General features: G+C 39.8%; 1 protein-coding gene across 1 annotated transcript in view; it reads right to left on the bottom strand.

Annotated features, from left to right (window-relative positions):
• Positions 1-16758, bottom strand: part of ERO1L (ERO1-like (S. cerevisiae)) — a 52137-nt gene extending 35379 nt beyond the window's left edge. The window contains exons 1-3 of the mRNA XM_006894361.1: positions 16426-16758; positions 7915-8034; positions 6692-6775 (exon numbers count right to left, since the gene is read on the bottom strand). Coding sequence (XP_006894423.1) covers positions 6692-6775; positions 7915-8034; positions 16426-16539 — 318 coding nt within the window. The 5' untranslated portion in view covers positions 16540-16758. The remainder of the gene's footprint in view (positions 1-6691; positions 6776-7914; positions 8035-16425) is intronic.
• Positions 16759-17458: the final 700 nt, after the last annotated feature.

Genomic DNA, 17458 nt, shown 5'->3' with positions numbered 1-17458 from the left:
ACCACAAGGGGTCCTTTAGAAAAAGCCTGAGTGACAGTTAAAGATTAATTGATAAGTTAAATTTAATATGTATACAATGAAAAAATTAAAAAAAAATAATTCCCAAAATATCTTGGAATATGGATGAACTTGAAGGACATTTTGGAGTGAAATAAGTCTATCATATTCACACACATACACACAGAACCCAAATACTGTCTGTACTCACTTTTACAAAATAACATGAAATTGACTAATAATGTTCATTAGCAATTATTAACCATCATATGGAGGCAGGGGTGTTGACTATCTACATAAGAGTCACCTGTCATTTTTCATGACAGAAAGGGAACATTAACTGAGGGTAAAATGTGCCCAGCTTTGTTAGTAACTGCTATGGCATATATAATTCGAGGCAACAGCAAAAATGACATGTGAAAAGTGGCAACGACTTCCTAAACTTGATAAATGTTGATAGTTGTAGAGGTGTATCAGGCCTTTTGCTCATAGAGTCGCTAGAGTCATGCTCTACTCAAAGGCAATCATCATCATCAATAACAACAGTAGGTACATATGTATGTATATACAGAGACCTTGATGGAACTGTAGTTAAGTATTTAATAATAACATAAAGGTTGATAGCTGAAATTCACCAATCACTCCACAAGACAAAGATGTGGCAGTCTGCTTTTATATAGATGACAGCCTTGGAAAACCTACTAGACAGGTTATAAGGTCACCATGAATTGTAATTATCTCAATGACAATAGGTTTGATAGGTATATATAAATATGCTATTGTTGTTGTTGTTGTTGTTGTTGTTGTTATGTGCTGTTGAGTCGATTGTGATTCACAGGGACCCTAAGAACAATAGCTCTGAATCTGGCCCTATCCTGAGCCGAACTCACCACCTCTGACACATCTGACCCCATTGCCACAGTCACTGTAGCAATCCTTATCATTCAGGGTCTTCTCCTGCACTGACCTTCTACCCTTTCAAACATGATGTCCTTCTCCAAGGACTGGTCCCTCCTGGCAACATGCCTAAAGTATGTGTGACAGAGTTTGCCTAAAAGGAGCAAACTGATTTCACCCTCTCCAGGACAGACCTCTTTATTCTCTTTGAAGTCCATGGTATTTTCAATATTCTTCTCCAGTACCACAATTCAAAGGCATCAAATCTTCTTCTGTCATCCTTAGTCATCTTCCAGCTCTCAGGAACATAGAGAGCAACTGAGAAGATCATGGCTAGGTTCAGGCACATCTTAGTCTCTAAAATTAACGTCATTGCTCTTTAGTGCTCTAGGAGAGGTCCCTGACATCAGGTAATTTGTTGTTGTTGTGTACCTTTGAGCCTAAACCGATCCACAGCTGCCTTTCAGGTGGGTTTTCAGAAGCAGTAAATTACATGGGCGGACATTGACCATCCTTCTCCTTCAGAACAGCTGGTGGATTTGAACCATGGTATAGATATACACACACATACACGCTGACACAGCTAATGATACTTGTTGTTGTTGTTGTTTGATGCCGTAGAGTCGTAGACGACTCATAGTGACCCTATGAACGAACGGCCTGAGCACTGTTTGTACATAGAGTTTCCGGAGGAAAGCCATTTCGGAAGTGGATGCCGCTCCTACTTCCAGGCTTGATTTAGTCAGGAAGCTCCAGCCAGCACTGTCCACCATGGGTACCCATTACCACGACTGGCACATCACTGTCACAGTCTTCAGCAATCATACTTCTTAGACATTGCCAAATATGTCACAGACATTTGCTTATAGTCTCATTGTATATCTTGGTCAACCCTCATAGTTTATAAGGTTAAATGCTACATCCTAGATTGGTTAGTACTAAGTTCTTAAAAGCTTACAAGCAGCCATCAAACATACAAATACTGCACTCTTCTCAAGTAATGCAAAAGAAAAAGAATGAAACCAAAGACTCAAATAAGAAACTAGTCAACAGGGAAAACAGTCTACACAAGCCACAGCTTCATCTCTCTAGAAGAACTAGATAATCTACCATAATTAACAGTTCAAATAAGGACCACAGTAGATAGACCAATAGATAGAATGGGGATAAAATGTGCAACAGAACTTTAAATTCCTAGCAAAAAAGATGTTAAACAGGGAAGGAGGAGGAAGTGTATGTATTTTGTAAAATTTCTTGAAACATTTTGCCGAATTTCTCTTTTTAAAAAATTTAACTACCTGTGTGTTCATTTCTCTAACTCCCAAATTAACACTGGGTACTGTTAATCTTTTCCATGCTGGCAATTAGTAATGGGAGACAAAAACTTTGTTCAGATTAATTGTAAAGGGTCCAAATGACTGGACTTTCAGCTTACACTAAAATATTCCAGTCTCTGTGGGCAGACTGCCTGCCTCATTCAAATTTTCTCTGGAAGCAGGGATGCAAATCAAAGTGTATGGTTTTTATAAATCCAAGGATAAGGAAGAGAACTTCAATGTTGATTATTTTTTTTCTATCTCTGTCTATGTATGATCTGAACCAAGTCAATAAATCAACTAACAAGGAAATCAAAGAGTGGACACCAAGAAAACGAACCTTGTTCCTTGTGTAGTCCAAAAAGGCATTAATAAAACCACAGCAGACCAGCAGAGGCAGTAAGTGACCCATGTTTAAACTTCCACATGCTTTAAGAAAGAACTGCTAATTTTATTAGGTGTGATAATGGCACTGTGGTCATAAAGTAGTGTTCTTTCTTGAAAAGATGCCTACGCAACAAGCGTGAACGCTGCATGGCACAGAAGGTTAAGTGAAATGAGGGGCTGACCATTTGAACCCACCAGCCACTGCGTGAGAGAAAGAGGAGGAGGCCTGCTCCTGAAAAGATGTACAGCCCTGGAAAATCCAGGAGGCAACTCTACTTGTCCTTTACAACTGTTATGAATTGGAATCAACTGGGCAGGACTGGGGTTATCTACAGTATGTAACAATGAAATGTTGAGAAATTACCATCGAATTTGGGGGGGAATGCTAGATTTGTTGTTGTGTGCTTCCAAATGTATTCCAATGCATAGCAATCCTACAAGACAGTGTGAAGCTGCTTCATAAAGTTGTCTAGGCTGTAAATCTTTATGGGAACTAATTGCCAGTCATCAGTTAGGTGGGCTTTAACTGCTTTTGCTTAGCATGTGAGCTCGTAACAATTTGGTTGGTATCTGAGCACTTAATTACAAGGGATCCACACAAGAGCTCCTGACAACAAATAATTTAGGTTGAAACAAGTACTTCAAAGTGCTTAAATTGATCTTCAATCACTTTTAAGTTCTGACACACCACACAGCCCATTTGAGAACAGTCAGAACTGAGCCCAGGTTTCCTATAAGGAACGTAAGTGGTTCATTTCCTCATCCTTACTTGGAGTTCAATGTCTTCTTCCTCTGCTCTCCCTTCCCCTCTGCTCACTGTGTATACACCTTCAGTGCATCTCTGTTATTGCAGTGAAGTGGTTACTTAGTGTTACTCTTCCCTCTTAGATACATAAACTCCTCAAGGTTAGAACTCATCTTGTTAGTCCTAGTATATAGGAAGCTTCCTAAACATACCATATTGCACCAAACTGCACTCAACTGCTCCTTGATATTTCTTTACCGGTCACTTCTCCATCCCGCCCCATCTTCTGATTGCCACTCTACACTCTTGCCAGGTATCCTAAAACTTGGATCTAACCACACAAGATCAATATATACACTTACAACCAAGACTATTTTTGATGGATAAACACCCTCTAACTGCCAAAAGCACAAACAAATACTTCTCAGAGAAAGGATAACCACGGTGCTCCTTGGAGTCAAGGATGGTCAAATTTTGTTTCATATACTTTGGGCATGTTCTTAGGAGGCGTCAATCCTTGGAAAAAGACACCACACATAGAAAAGTGGAAAGTCAGTGAAAGAGAAGAAGATCGTCAACAAGATGGATTGACACAGTGACCCATTGGCACAATGGGCTCAAGCATAGTAGAGATAGGGAGAATGGCACAGGACAGGTAGGGCAAGGTTCAGATCTTTTGTTCATAAGGTCGCTACAAGTAGTAGTCAATTTAACGACACCTAACAATCACAATAGCCTTTTAAAGAAAAGGCCTTTCCTATGCTAAGAAATCAGCTCAAGGTAGGAGCGAACCAAAAAAAAAAAAAAAAAACCACAAAATACTAGCACCTGACAGATGTGAAAGGTTCTCTGAAACAGTTTCATAGGACCTGAAATAAATAGATTATGTCTCAGTTTCTTGAAACAAATTTCACCTGTTCTTTCTTGGCATTTCTGTGTTCAAGTAATAAGCATCTATTTTTCTAAATTTCTTAAATGATAAATTCATTGGTTTTGGTAGGATTTACTTTAAAGCAGGCCTCATTCATGCAGCCATATGTTAATCTGGTAATCTAGAACTATTATTTTATGCTATCTTTTCATTCTTCTGTCTCTTCCAGTCTTCTTGTCAAAGCAGCATCCTCTAGCTTTTACTTGATTAATGAGAAAAAGTAGCCACTATCTCAAAATGAGATTCTATTTTGCAGTAATTAATGGACTGTTTTCTTCACTTGACTAATGTTAAAAGCCTAGCTGATGCAGATGATTGAATTAAATGCCTTTATAATGCCAAATATTTAAGGAGCTCTGGTCCATAGAGTGTGATACTGCTCATCTCTGGCGGTTCAAACTCATTAGCCACTCCACGGAAAAAAATGCAAGTAGTCTCTTCTCATTAAAAATTACAGCTTTGAAAGCCTGATGGAAGGTCACATTGGGTCAGAACTGACTCAATGGCCATGAGAGAGTGAGCACATATTTACCTTCCATGTAAGTTAATTGTGAATATCTTTAAGTACTTTTTCCTACAACTGAAAATTAAATGCAAAAACTTACTAAATAAAATTAAATGTTTTTGGAGTTTGGGTTTTTTTTATAATTTTTATTTATTTATTTATTTATTTATTTATTCTTTTTACGTGTGTACCGTCAAATTGGATCTGACTGGTACAGGAGGCGATTGTTCCTCCTTCTTCAGCAGAGCATCTGGTGGATTTGAACCGTGCAGTTTCCTACCACTAGGCCACCAGAGCTCGCCAAAATTAAATGTTTTAATTAATACTACTCTGATGTTAAGTGCAAGCTTTAGAAATTATAACACTAGGTTTTTCATAACTGAATTTTTGGTTTTCAAAAGGTCGTATGTATGAGGCTAAATATAACTAAAAACAAGCTTCTCATCCATTTTCATAATAAAATGTTCATTAATAATATTTGCATTTGCTTTAATTCCACATTAAGTCTATGTTGTTTCTGTCATTGTTATGAGCCATGGAGTTAGAACCAACTCATAGCTGACCTAGCAAGTTTTCAAAGGCTGTAAATCACACAGGAGGAGACTACCCATCTCCCTCCCAAGGAACAGCTTGTGAACGTGAACTGTCTGCCTTCAGGTTGACAAAACAACTACTTGACACTAGGTCTGTTGTTGCTGTTTTTTATAGGTGGTAAAGAATCAGGTACAACTGTATGAGCAACAGATGTGAACCTTGCCTTATCCCATGCCATGCTCACCATCTCTGATATAATTGAGCCCACTGTTATAGGGACTGTGTCAATCCACCTCCCTGGGGGTCTTCCTCTCTTTTGCTGACCCTCCATCTTTCCAACTATGAAGTCCTTTTCCTCCTAACAATACGTCCAAAGTATGTAAGATGAAGCTTTGCCATCCATGCCTCTAGGGAGCCCCGTTGGTTGCACTTTCTCTAAGACATACTTTGTGCTCTTAGCAGTCCACTGGGCATTCAGTACTCTTCAACACCACAACTAGGTCTATGTAGATAGGTCTATGTACCAAACTGTAAGTGTATAAAAGGAACTATTTAACGAAAAGCTTAAAGTTTTATCTGGTTTATGTTGTTGTGTGCCAATGAGTCAAAACTGACCTATACCTGACCTTCCAGAAAGTTTTCAAAGGCTGTAAATCACACAGGAGGAGACTTTCCCATCCTTCTCCCACTGAGCAGCTGGTGACTTCGAACCGTGTGCCACTGGTATTGCAGCATAGCTTAACGTCACCGGCTTTAACATTATACTATTTCAAATGTTAATGCTCTAAGAATTCTTATGAAAAACCAGGTGTTTTAGACTTTAACCCCTTAAATGAAAAACAATACACCTACTAAAAAAAGGGAGAATAAATTTTGTTTATATCTCAGACAAATTTCTTTTTATCACACTATAAGCATAACTCTGTTCAGGTAAGATACAAGATAAAAGTCAAGCCACAAGAGTTATTAATCTCATTAATAAGCAAAGGATTGTGTTAACCATAAAATTTATATTACATCATTATGATTGTTGTCGTGTGCTATCAAGTTGGAACCAACTCCTAGCTGACCCGCCAGTCTGTTTTCTGAGGCAGTAAATCGCAAAAGAGGAGACTATCCATCTTGTTCCCTCAGAGCAACTGGGAGATTCAAACCACAGGCCTTTGGGTTGGCAGTGAGGTTCCTTACACTAAACCACAAGAGCTCCCTATATCATTCTATGGGCAAAATCATTCAAAATAAGTTTTCATTTTTAAGTTTAAAATTTTATATTATATTTAACCTAAAGAGTAAACTATTCAGTTGTACTTGTTCTTTTTTAAAATGTTTCAAAGACAAAAAAAGATGTAACCAATTTTAAATGTATACTTGATTCTTACAGATTGGCAAGGTCTGACAGCACAATCCCTTCTTCCACACTGGTTGATATCATTCCAGAAAGGGCATGGCTTCTTCAGGTTTACCTGAAAAATAATAAGAGGAAATAAATCCCAAAAATAAAGATCTCAAAATTATCATGAGGAGGTTTTGGATTGTGATTCTATATATAACCTGAGCAGAAAAAGCTCAGTGGTGCTGTGATTAAAATATTCAGCTAATAACCAAAAAGTTGGCAATTCAAACCCACCAGCTGTTCTGTAAGACAGAGATGAGGCTATCTGCTTCCATAAAGATTAACAGTCCCAAAAATCCAATGGAGTACTTCCTCTTGTCCTACAGGGTCACTATGAGTTGAAATTCACTGAGTGGCAGTGATTTTGGGTCAAAGACTTGGTTGGTATTATTCGCTCCAATTATTCTAATTTTTCCACTTACCTACTGTCAATAATTATATAAATGTGTAACTGGTACAGATAAATTTATGAACTTTCTTAGAAAGACACAGAATGCTATTAAACAGTTCCTCAGTAAAGTCATTCATATCATAACTCTTCTCAACTTACATTCTTTCTTTTGTTGTAGTTATGTGCCATCAAGTCACCTGAGACTCATAGCAACCCTATGTACAACAGCTTTGAAGCCTGCCAGGTCTCACTGATTCTGACACACTTAACACCGATTGCCCCAGTTACTATGTCAATCCATCTCATCTCAGGTCTTTCGCTCCTGTGCTGTCCCTCCAAAAGCAAGTAAAATTTAACAGGTAAATCAGTTGGATAACTGTGATTCAGACAATAATTGAATATATTACTGCTAAGGTTTTTCTAAACTCTCTGAATAAAATAGCACAAGTTACTTGATAAAATTATATAGGTCTAAACAGTAATGTTCCTTAAAACTTTCTTTCAATTGCTTTAACAGTTTTAGAGTCAATCTGATGTTTTAGAAAATTATAAATAATTCACTTATTTATAACAACACAATAGTTTTGTTCTCAGATCAATTTACCCAACTAGCTTAGTCAAATTCAGATAAAAAAATTAAAAATATATCCAACAGGTGTTGACTGTTCAGAATTACATTATCCAATCTTTTGGAATGAATTTTCTTAATAAAACAACTCACAATTTTATATTATAATCACAACTTAATTAACTTACAAGAAAACATAACTATCCACTTAAACTTTTAAATATTCTTATACCAGAAAAATTAAAAATACCTTATAATATCTAAAGTAGTCACTTTCAAGAAGTTTTTGAAGTCTTGGGAAAAGCTTGTAGTTATTAAATTTATCAATGGTTTCCACATCACAGGTACAATCATCCAAATAACCACTAACCTGTTAAAAGAAAATAAAACATTAAGTTGAAATTCCTTGATGCAACAGGATTTTTTTTTTCTCACGTGGTTATCATGAAATATCTTGTAATTCTGCCAATTCTATCTCCTCTCTCCTAATCATTTTCTGAGAGTGTAGGACAACAATTAGAAAACGACTGCTTTTACAATGAGCCACACGCCCCCAGAGATTTGGTAACCTTGCAGCCATCTGTAACTCTACCTCAGTTGATTTGACCAGCCTTGAGATCTGACTTGACCCAAAGCAGGTCATGAACTCTTCTCCAGGAATATAGATTTGAAACTAAGACAAAGTGATGTCTCTCTTTGAGTCAGGACCTATAAAGAAGTCAGCCTAGACCATATTCCATCATGTAATTCTGAACAGAAGATCCAGGTAGCAGAGATCAGAAAGATTTTTAAAGGTGCAAGAGGAAGCAGAGATGGGAGATGGATAGCATATGCTACATGAGGTCCCTAGGGTGTTCTAGTTCCTACTATCACCGGTCTTCCCTGAAGCCTAGCTGCATTTCTGTCCTTGGTCTTCCTGAGACATTGTATTCCTATAATTCTGTTGTCTCTGTCTTCCTTATGTTTCAATTTCCCAGAGAATGTTAATACAGAAACAGCTTGGCAAATATATTTGAAAAGTGATATTAAATTTTTAAGAAAAGCAGTAAAGATACATCAAATTTTAAATGCTGTGGCACAGCAATTTTTATAGTTTAAAATGGTGGCTAGAAATTATTTATCATTAAGGGAGCTCTGGTGGCCTAGTGGCAAGAAGCTGTACTACAATCCCAGAGGTATGTGGTTCAAATCCACCAGATGCTGTACTGCAGAAGGAGGAGCAATCTCCTCCTGTACCAGTCAGATCCAATTTGATGGTACACACATAAAAAATAATAACATTTTTTAAAAAAAGAAATTATTTATCATTATCAATACTGGGATCATAAACTGATCATGCAGCCAAAGCTGATCTTTCAATGCTTAATATTATTATCTTAATTGTATTTACTACACCCAAACCCATTATGGTCCAGTTGGTCCTGACTCTAAAAACCCAACTAGACACAACAGATTTGGCCTGCAGTTTCCAAAGCTGTTTGTTTGTCTTACTGAAGCAGATTGCCAAGTATTGTTTTTCCCACAGGTGGACTTGAACCACCAGCCAATTACTTAATCACTGCACCACCAGGGTTATTTATATCTACTAAACCAACTATTCAATGCACCAAACCATTCAGAAAAGAGATTCATCTCATAGTTTGGTGGAAATATTTCTTTTGTACACAATGGTGGATTATGTCTGATGAAGAGATGTTATTATATATATAACATATACATCAGAGCACTGTACAATGACTAAGGATAATAGAGGAAGAATCAAAGCCTTTGAGTTGTGATGCTGGAGAGAGCATTGAATGTACCACAGACTGCTAAAAGAACAAACAGGTCTGTCCTGGAGTGGGTGAAATCAGGCTGCTCCTTGAAGGCAAGGTTTTTGAAGCTCCATCCAACATGTCCTTGGAGAGGGATATCTTGCTTGGGAGGGTGGAGGGCCAGCAAAAGAGAGGAAGACCCTGGATGAGATGGATTGACTCAGTGACTAGGGTAATAGGGGTAGATGTGTCAGAGACAATGAAATTGGCTCAAGACACCGCTGAGTTCAGAGCCGCTGTACATAGGGTGGCTATGAGTTGCAGGTGACTTTACAGCCCATAGCAACAACAACAACAACCAGTGAGAATGCAAATAAATAATATTTAAACATTTGACAAAGTTTGGAATAGTAAAATATTGCACTACCTTTTAATCTTGAACATCACAAAATAGGACTGGGAAATTGCACCCAAGAAGTATGAGTACCTGGAGAATAATAGCAATATTAAAGTGGTAAGATTTTTTTTTTTTGCCTAATCTTACTTTGTTTCAGACTACTTAGTTCAGTTGCTAGGGGAGCTCTGGTAGATTAGTGGTAATTAGTTATGCCACCAACCCAAACTCATGTTCGAATCCAACAGCTGCTTTGCAGGAGAAAGAAGGTAATCTCCTCCTGTGTGAAAACTGCCTATGAAAACCCACTAGAGGGTCAGCTAGGAGTCAGTTCTGACTTGATGGTGCATGACAACAATTGCTAGTTCCTGGGTGGCACAACTGGTTGAGAACTCAATTGCTCACTGAAGCGTTGATGGTTCAGATTAAAGAAAGGGCTGACCATCTGCCTTTGAAAAGTCACAGCTTTTGCAAACCATATGGTGCACAGTTCTGCTCGGCAGCACATGGGTTCCCAGGAGCTGGAACGGACTTGCATATAATTGGTTTGGTTTGGTTTTGGTTTAACTCAGTTTCTAGAAACCTAATCTACATATTTTGTCACTATATAACTATTCTCATTTAGTATGGAAATCTGTCCATGTTTCGTTCTAAACATTCTGAGTATACCACAATTTTAGAGACATAATTTTGGAAACGAAGGAAAAGTGTTTTAATCTTAGATAATTTGAGTTTTCACGGCTCTTTATTTTGAGCCTTACATGTAGAATTTCTAAGGACATGAAATAGTTACTGTTTCTCTCCTTTGAAACAAATTATCATATAAAGAATAACAGACTGCAAAAAACCAAAGGGACAGGTGTCAAGTAGATATTTAGTCAAAGAGCAGTCCACTTTTTTTCTCCCTGAAGAGTTCATTTCTAAAATTAAAAAAAGAAAGAAAAGAACTTTAAAACTCAGCTATTAACTCTTTTAGGAAAGTATATCTCAGGTGCTAAAAACCAACACCTGCCAGAATAAATAACCTTCCTGACACATGACACTTTCACATGCCATATGAATAGATTTAAATGAACGTATCTATTTCTCTCCACTGACTAGACTATAAAATTCTTAAGCAAAAATCATTTTTGTTCATTTTTCTAGTCTTAGTACCTAGCACTGTATTTCTAGAAGGCACACAAAGGGATGCTCAAAGATTATATGTTGAAGGGTAAATGGAGGAAGAAAGAAATGAATGCTGCCCACTGTCTCTCATCATTCACAAGAGACTAGCAACACACCACCTAATTACTCTCCTATGTCATATATTACATCTAGTAGTATTCTATGCTACAGACCACATAAATATGAGTTACATATGCAGTCTTACAGTTAATAACAAATAAAGAGCTCTTTAAACAATCCTTTGCATCCAGCATTCTCTGCCCAGTCTGTTGTTTCACAGAGTCATGATAAGTTATACAGTTGCTTAGATGGTGCCTAGCAGCAACAACATAGCCCAATTACAAAGGAAATTCTAAGAAGCTCCAAAGCAAAATGGGATTACCTCCAAAATATGAGTGATTTATTATCATCAAGAAAATTCAAAGAGGTGAAGATAGGACAATGGTAAATTTTTGGGTTTTCGGCCCCTTAATATTGAGTAGGGAATTCCTCAGTACCACCAGAAATAGTAAGAAATAGCTAAGGGGTGGTATGAGCATCAGGAGAGCACAGCAAAAGAATAGGCAGCTCCTTGGAAATCTAAGCCATCAGTTTAGATCAGCCCACCAGCATCTGCAGAGCCTGATCCCTGGAAGGAAATCTGAAAGCTGTGCTACCAGGCCCAACTCTAGAAACTAGGGAACCAGATATATTACCAAAGTGCTAGGAAAGCATGACATCAGAAATCAAGTTCACAGATGATGGAAGATTTAAAAAAAAAAAAAAAGGCAAAAATATTATGTGAATTAATACCAAAAGGCAGGTACCACTTAATAATGTGGACGATCTGGTGCTTGCTGTGCCTTGTTGTATTGGTGGTGGTGTTGTTGCTGTTGTTAGAATGTGCAATGAAAGTAAAGTTTGGCTCTAGCATAGCAGTGTGCATTCAACAACAACAACAACAAAGTAACCATCTCTCCCTGAAAGCTATCAGTACATGATAAAATTTGAAACCTACTTCTAGGTTTTAGATTAAAAATTAAGTATTGATAGGGCCAAGCTAACAGTTGAGTTTAAAAGATTGTCATTGTGGGATGGTAGATAAAGGACCAAGATAGATTTGACATCATGCATTATCCAATTTAACTCAATTTAAAGTCCTGTCTCTTAAGAGGGAGATGGTAACATACTCTGTAGTAATTGCTCTACTAACCCAAAGGCTGAATGAACCTCTCTGGCAGTACAAAGGCCGAACCTCTCAGCAGCTCCAAGGGACAGGCAATTTCCTTCTGTGTGATTTATAACCTCAGAAACCCCCTGGAATGTTGGCCTACAACAATGAAAGGTCTCTTAAGAGTTGCAAAGCTTTGTAAGGCTTTATTCAACCTCCAAATGTAAATGGGAATCCTTCTAAATACACTCTTCCAGGAGGAAGTAGTGTGTGTCAGCAGTTAAGCACACAGACTTCAGAGGCAGCCCTTCTTCAGTTTGCATCATCTCACTTACTACTTGTTAATTTTACTCATTTAATTTAAACTCAAGGCCTGTTTCCAGTGTTGTTGTTGTTATGTGCATCCAGTCGCCTGCAACTCATAGCGACCCTATTACAACAGCCCTAAACCCTGCTCTATCCTGTGCCAATCTCACTGTCTCTGACACACCTATCCCCATTACCCCAGTCACCGAATCAACAGAGGGTCTTCCTCTTCTGCACTGTCCCTCCATGCTCCCAAGCATGACATTCCTCTCCAAAGACTGATCCCTCTTTGCAATGTGTCCAAAGTATGTCAGATGAAGTTTCAGAATCCTTGCCTCTGAGAAGCAGCCTGGTTTAACCCTCTCCAGGATGACCGTGTTCATTTTCTTAGCAGTCCATAGTATATGCAATACTCTTCTCCAATACCACAGCTCAAAGGCATCAATTCTCCTTCTATCCTCCTTAGTCATTGTCTATCTCTCTGACGCATAACAACTGATTGCAAAGACCATGGCCTGTATCAGGTGCACCTTAGTCTCCAGAGAGACACCATTGCTCTTCAGTACTTTGGAGAGGTCCCTAACAGCAACCTTTCCCATTGCAATACATCTTTTAATTTGCTGGCTGCTGGTGCCAAAAGTGTTGACTATGGAGCCAAGCAAGCTAAAGCTGTGAAAAATCTCAATCTCTTCACCATCCATCCTGATGCTGCCAATTGGCCCAGTGGTCAGAAACTTTATTTTCTTGATATTGAGCCTCAATCCACATTGAAGGCTACAGTCCTTGACCTTCTGAAGCAAGCACTTCAAGTCCTCCTCAGTTTCAGCAAGCAGGGTTGTGTCATCTGCATAATGCCGATTGTGTTCAGTTTCCAATAGGTATACAAAATAGAAGTAATAGTTGGCATCTCAAAGAATTGTTATCAGACTAAAATTATGTAGATTAAGAACCATCTAGTAAATGTTAATCACTACTATTACTCTATTTCTGTTTAAATGTGTTCGGCGATAGATATGTTACTAGTTCCCAAAGGAGTTCATGTATTTTTAATGCATAAGAAAAAGACCAAGTTTGTAGCTAAAATTTTCTAGAACTTTTCTATCAGTCATCCAAAAGAACAAAGAACCGAATAAATAAAAGTCAACTGTAGAGAGAGCCTGGATGATTTTCCTCCATTGATTCTCATTTGTTTGGATCCATGTAAAAATTGTGCAGCAGCAGCAGACTTCCTCTTCTGACTTCACAATGAGTGAGGAGAATCTACAGATCGAGGCTGGTTTCTGAGGTAAAAGTCAAACCAACCTTCAACCTTTCTACCAATCCTGACACTAGTCATCCCTCCCACAGCATTCTATATCTCTGCTAAATTCAAGAATTCGTCGTTATGGTCACACAGAACTCATAGGCAATACTCATGATTATGGGTTTTATTAGAGAAGTATCCTTTGCTTCACCAGGAAGGGCCAACAGGCATCCCAATCCATCAGGAATTCTCAGCCTGGTCTCTCAGCTCTCTCACTTGGTAGCTCAGCATCCAGTGCCCACAGCACCCCTCTCTAGCAGCAACACTAACATTCCTACTTGAAGGCACTCAGTGACTTGGGAGCGCACTACACTCTCTCTTGCTGATCTCCTGGCTCTGCTGCTGTCATTTTTCTGCCACTGCTTCTTTCCATCCAACACTGTCTCTGGTGTTACCACTCTTTCTGTCTCCCAGGTCTAGAAGGTCTGAAGCATAAGGACTCTGGGTTCAAAGGATAGGTTTCCCTCCTGTCACTGTTTGGTGGTGTAAGGTCCTCCTGCCCTGAGATGACTCATTTCAAGCCTAGGAGAATGGCAAAACTAATCAATTCCCTTATTAGGATCCCACTCCCACAAAAGAAAACAAAAACCTGCGCACCGTCAATCAAATTGCTCTACAATGTAGTTATGGATATAAAATGCTTAGAGGTATTTCTACTTTAAAAATTTGAAATTACTAGAAATGTCACTTGTCAAATTACTCACAGGATGGCAACTAATACAAAAGTTATTTCTTCCAGTCACTTTGTTCAGAAGAGCGCTAAAACCAACAGGCATTCAGAGGCAACAGTGCCCAGTATTACCTGTTTCAAAGATCCCTCTGACTAAATTTTAATCTTGGACTTCTTTCTACCCACCAGCCAACATATTGCCAACAATGCCTCTTCCATTAGTCAGTCATTTCAGTTAGCAAATAAAAACTATTCTTTAGATTGGTCCAAATAAGACATTTGATAGGTTAAACTAGTATAATAAATATACATAAACTATATCTACCATGCATTTCAAAATCTATTCTTTGCATTTGGGAGTAAGTAATTTTGGACAATTTTTCACTACTTAAAGAGAATATGTAATTATATGTTAAGAAATAGATGGAACTCTGGTGACATACTGAGTAAGGTATCCAGCTGCTAATCAAAAGGCCAGAAGTTCAAAACTACCAGCCACTCCAAGGAAGACAGGTGGGCAATCTCCTCTCATAAAGATTTACAGACTCAGCATCAGAAGGTTGTTAAGAGTCAAACCTAATTCCACTGCAGTGCATTACTAAGAAATGGATATATGTCATTATTATTGGGTTCATTTTCATTAGCCTGATAGAGAATCACTGAGTCCATAAGAGTATATAAAATCAGTTCTAATTTAAAGGGACAGGGTGCCCTTATTGCCTTCATACCTGGGTTTCATTATTACTTCTAAGGTTATTTTTTTAAATGCACTGTGAGGACTCATGAATGTGACTACAATTGTTACTTGTTCTCTCTATTGAAACATAAGGAAGAAACCAAGGATCAGATCTATAAATAATAACAGAGATAGTCCAGGACCAGGCAGTTCACTGTGTCCTGAGTCACCATGAGTTGGGCAACTCAATAATAACTAACAACAATAAGGATTTCTGAGAATCTTCCACCTCCTTCAAGCCTAATTTTATCACAACAAATATTACAAATACTATTTCAGTTTAAAGAAAGAGCTAGTCCTGGTCTTGAAGGTGGTTATCCAAATCTATACACCCCAAGTTAAAAAAGAAGCCAATGTCTAATCATTTTGAAATTGAAATTCTTTTTAAAAAAATTAAACAGAGGATTGTATGTAGTTTACCAAAACCAAACCCACTGTCATCAGGCTGATTGTGACTCTACAGATCAGAGGACAATCCTCAGTTTCACATAAAAATGTCATTGTCATCAAAACCAAATGGTGACTTTAACAAGAGTAATGATGTTGAAATACTATTGGTGAAGTACCAGAACCCTAGTTTGGGGAGGAAGTGTTATTTTGCTCTTACTAATTAGAAAAGAAAAAAAAAAAGATCATGACAAGCTTTTAATGAAACTTTCAGATGGAGAAGAAGGGATCACCTTCCTACTTCAGATCAGTTATGCAGTTGTCAGGGTGACATAAGCACGGAGCATACAGGAAAAAGAAAGCGCACGCACAAGCAGTGAGGAACTACAGGGTAGCAGTGGCCCCAAAGAGACCAAGCAGCAGAGATCAGACACCGTGAAGTAGCAAGTAGCCTTTCTCCTGCCTGACAAGGAAATCTGAGAGCAGGTCCCCTACAAAAGTATATCTTGGCCAGAAAGGCCAGTGTAGGTATTCAGCACCGCCCAGGCACCATCCCACACAAGTCCCAGGTCAAGTGAGAAGTTAGGAAGATCTGAGTTCTGTAAAAATAACAGGAATACTGGTTGTAAGAATACAGTCTCCGCGGTAGGAGAGACCAACAAAGAGACATCAACCAAGTCGGTAAAAAAACACACAGCGTGTATCTACAATCTCTCTCCTCTCGCCTGAACCGGAGGTAAACTGTGGAGGACCCAGCAGTCAGGGAGCAGAAGCAAAGGGTCCCGCCGGCGGGAAGCACTGCATGGACGCACCCACCCTTCACCTGCCGGGGCGCGCAGGGCGAAGCGCACGGTGGAGGCGGGGGGCGTGGGGACAGGACAGGGACACCCTCACCTGGCAGAAGCACCTCTGCGCCGCCGTCTCCGCGGGCTGCTGGCCGCCGCCGCCCGAGCCGAGGACGTGCACGGCGCCCAGCAGGCCGATCAGGAAGCCCCAGCCGCGGCCCATAGCCGCTCCAGCAGCTCGTCGCGCACCGCCCGAAGCCTCCAGCAGCCGGCGCAGGCCGTGCGCCCTCAGATGAAGCCCGCGCGGGCCGGCCCCCGGCGGCGCCCCACCTCCCGGCCGCCTCCCAGGCCCGCCCTCGCCTCTCCCGCCTCTCAGCAGCCGCCACCCTCGCAGGAGCCTGCGGACGTGCTGCGGCGCCCGCGCAGGCCACCGGGTCCCTTGAACCGGCTTCCTTCTTCGGCGCGTGAGGCTGACGCACCAAGCCCGCTGCCCGGCCCGGCCCGGCCCGCGGCCGCCTCGGCCCCTGGACGCCCCCGGCCGGGACACTGGGCCTGGCGCGCCAGCTCCCCGCTCTAGGGCGGGAGGCAGGGTCCCACCAGCTCCCCGGGCGAGAGCGCAAGTCAGAGGGGCCTGTGTTTTCCCGCAGGGCCCCGCCCCACCCCTGCTCTCTGCCGGCCAATCCTTAGATATCTCAACGCAAGGAAATCAAACCCTACGAATTACGTGTCCATCGTGTCCCTGGCAGGCTGCCTTAAAGCTAAAAGGGACATCATCAGAGACATTCCTGACCAGCGCCGTCCAATAGAGACAGAATATGTAATTTACATTTTTTTAGCAGCTACACCACAAACGTAAAAAGAAACAGGTGAAACTAATTTTAGTATATTTTCTTTAATGCACATGTGAAAAATTAGATTTCCAAGTATAATAAATATTAAAAGCATTAACAAAATATTTTACTTTTTTTGTCTCTGAAAGCTAATGTGTGTATATCATACAGACGATGCACAGTTCATCACTACATGTGCCTAGTAGCGACTGTATTTTGAGAACTTATATGGGGAGAACCGTTTCAATTTAGGGAAGGAAACAGACCCAGAGAGGAGAGGGGATCTGGGTTTAGTCTATTGGCATCTGATTG

This window comes from Elephantulus edwardii, unplaced genomic scaffold, assembly GCF_000299155.1.
Source record: "Elephantulus edwardii isolate Elephantulus edwardi_28Jun2011 unplaced genomic scaffold, EleEdw1.0 scaffold00140, whole genome shotgun sequence".
Taxonomy (NCBI): Eukaryota; Metazoa; Chordata; class Mammalia; order Macroscelidea; family Macroscelididae; genus Elephantulus; species Elephantulus edwardii.
Note: the sequence above shows the minus strand (reverse complement) of the source record. Positions and strands in the feature narration are given on the sequence as shown.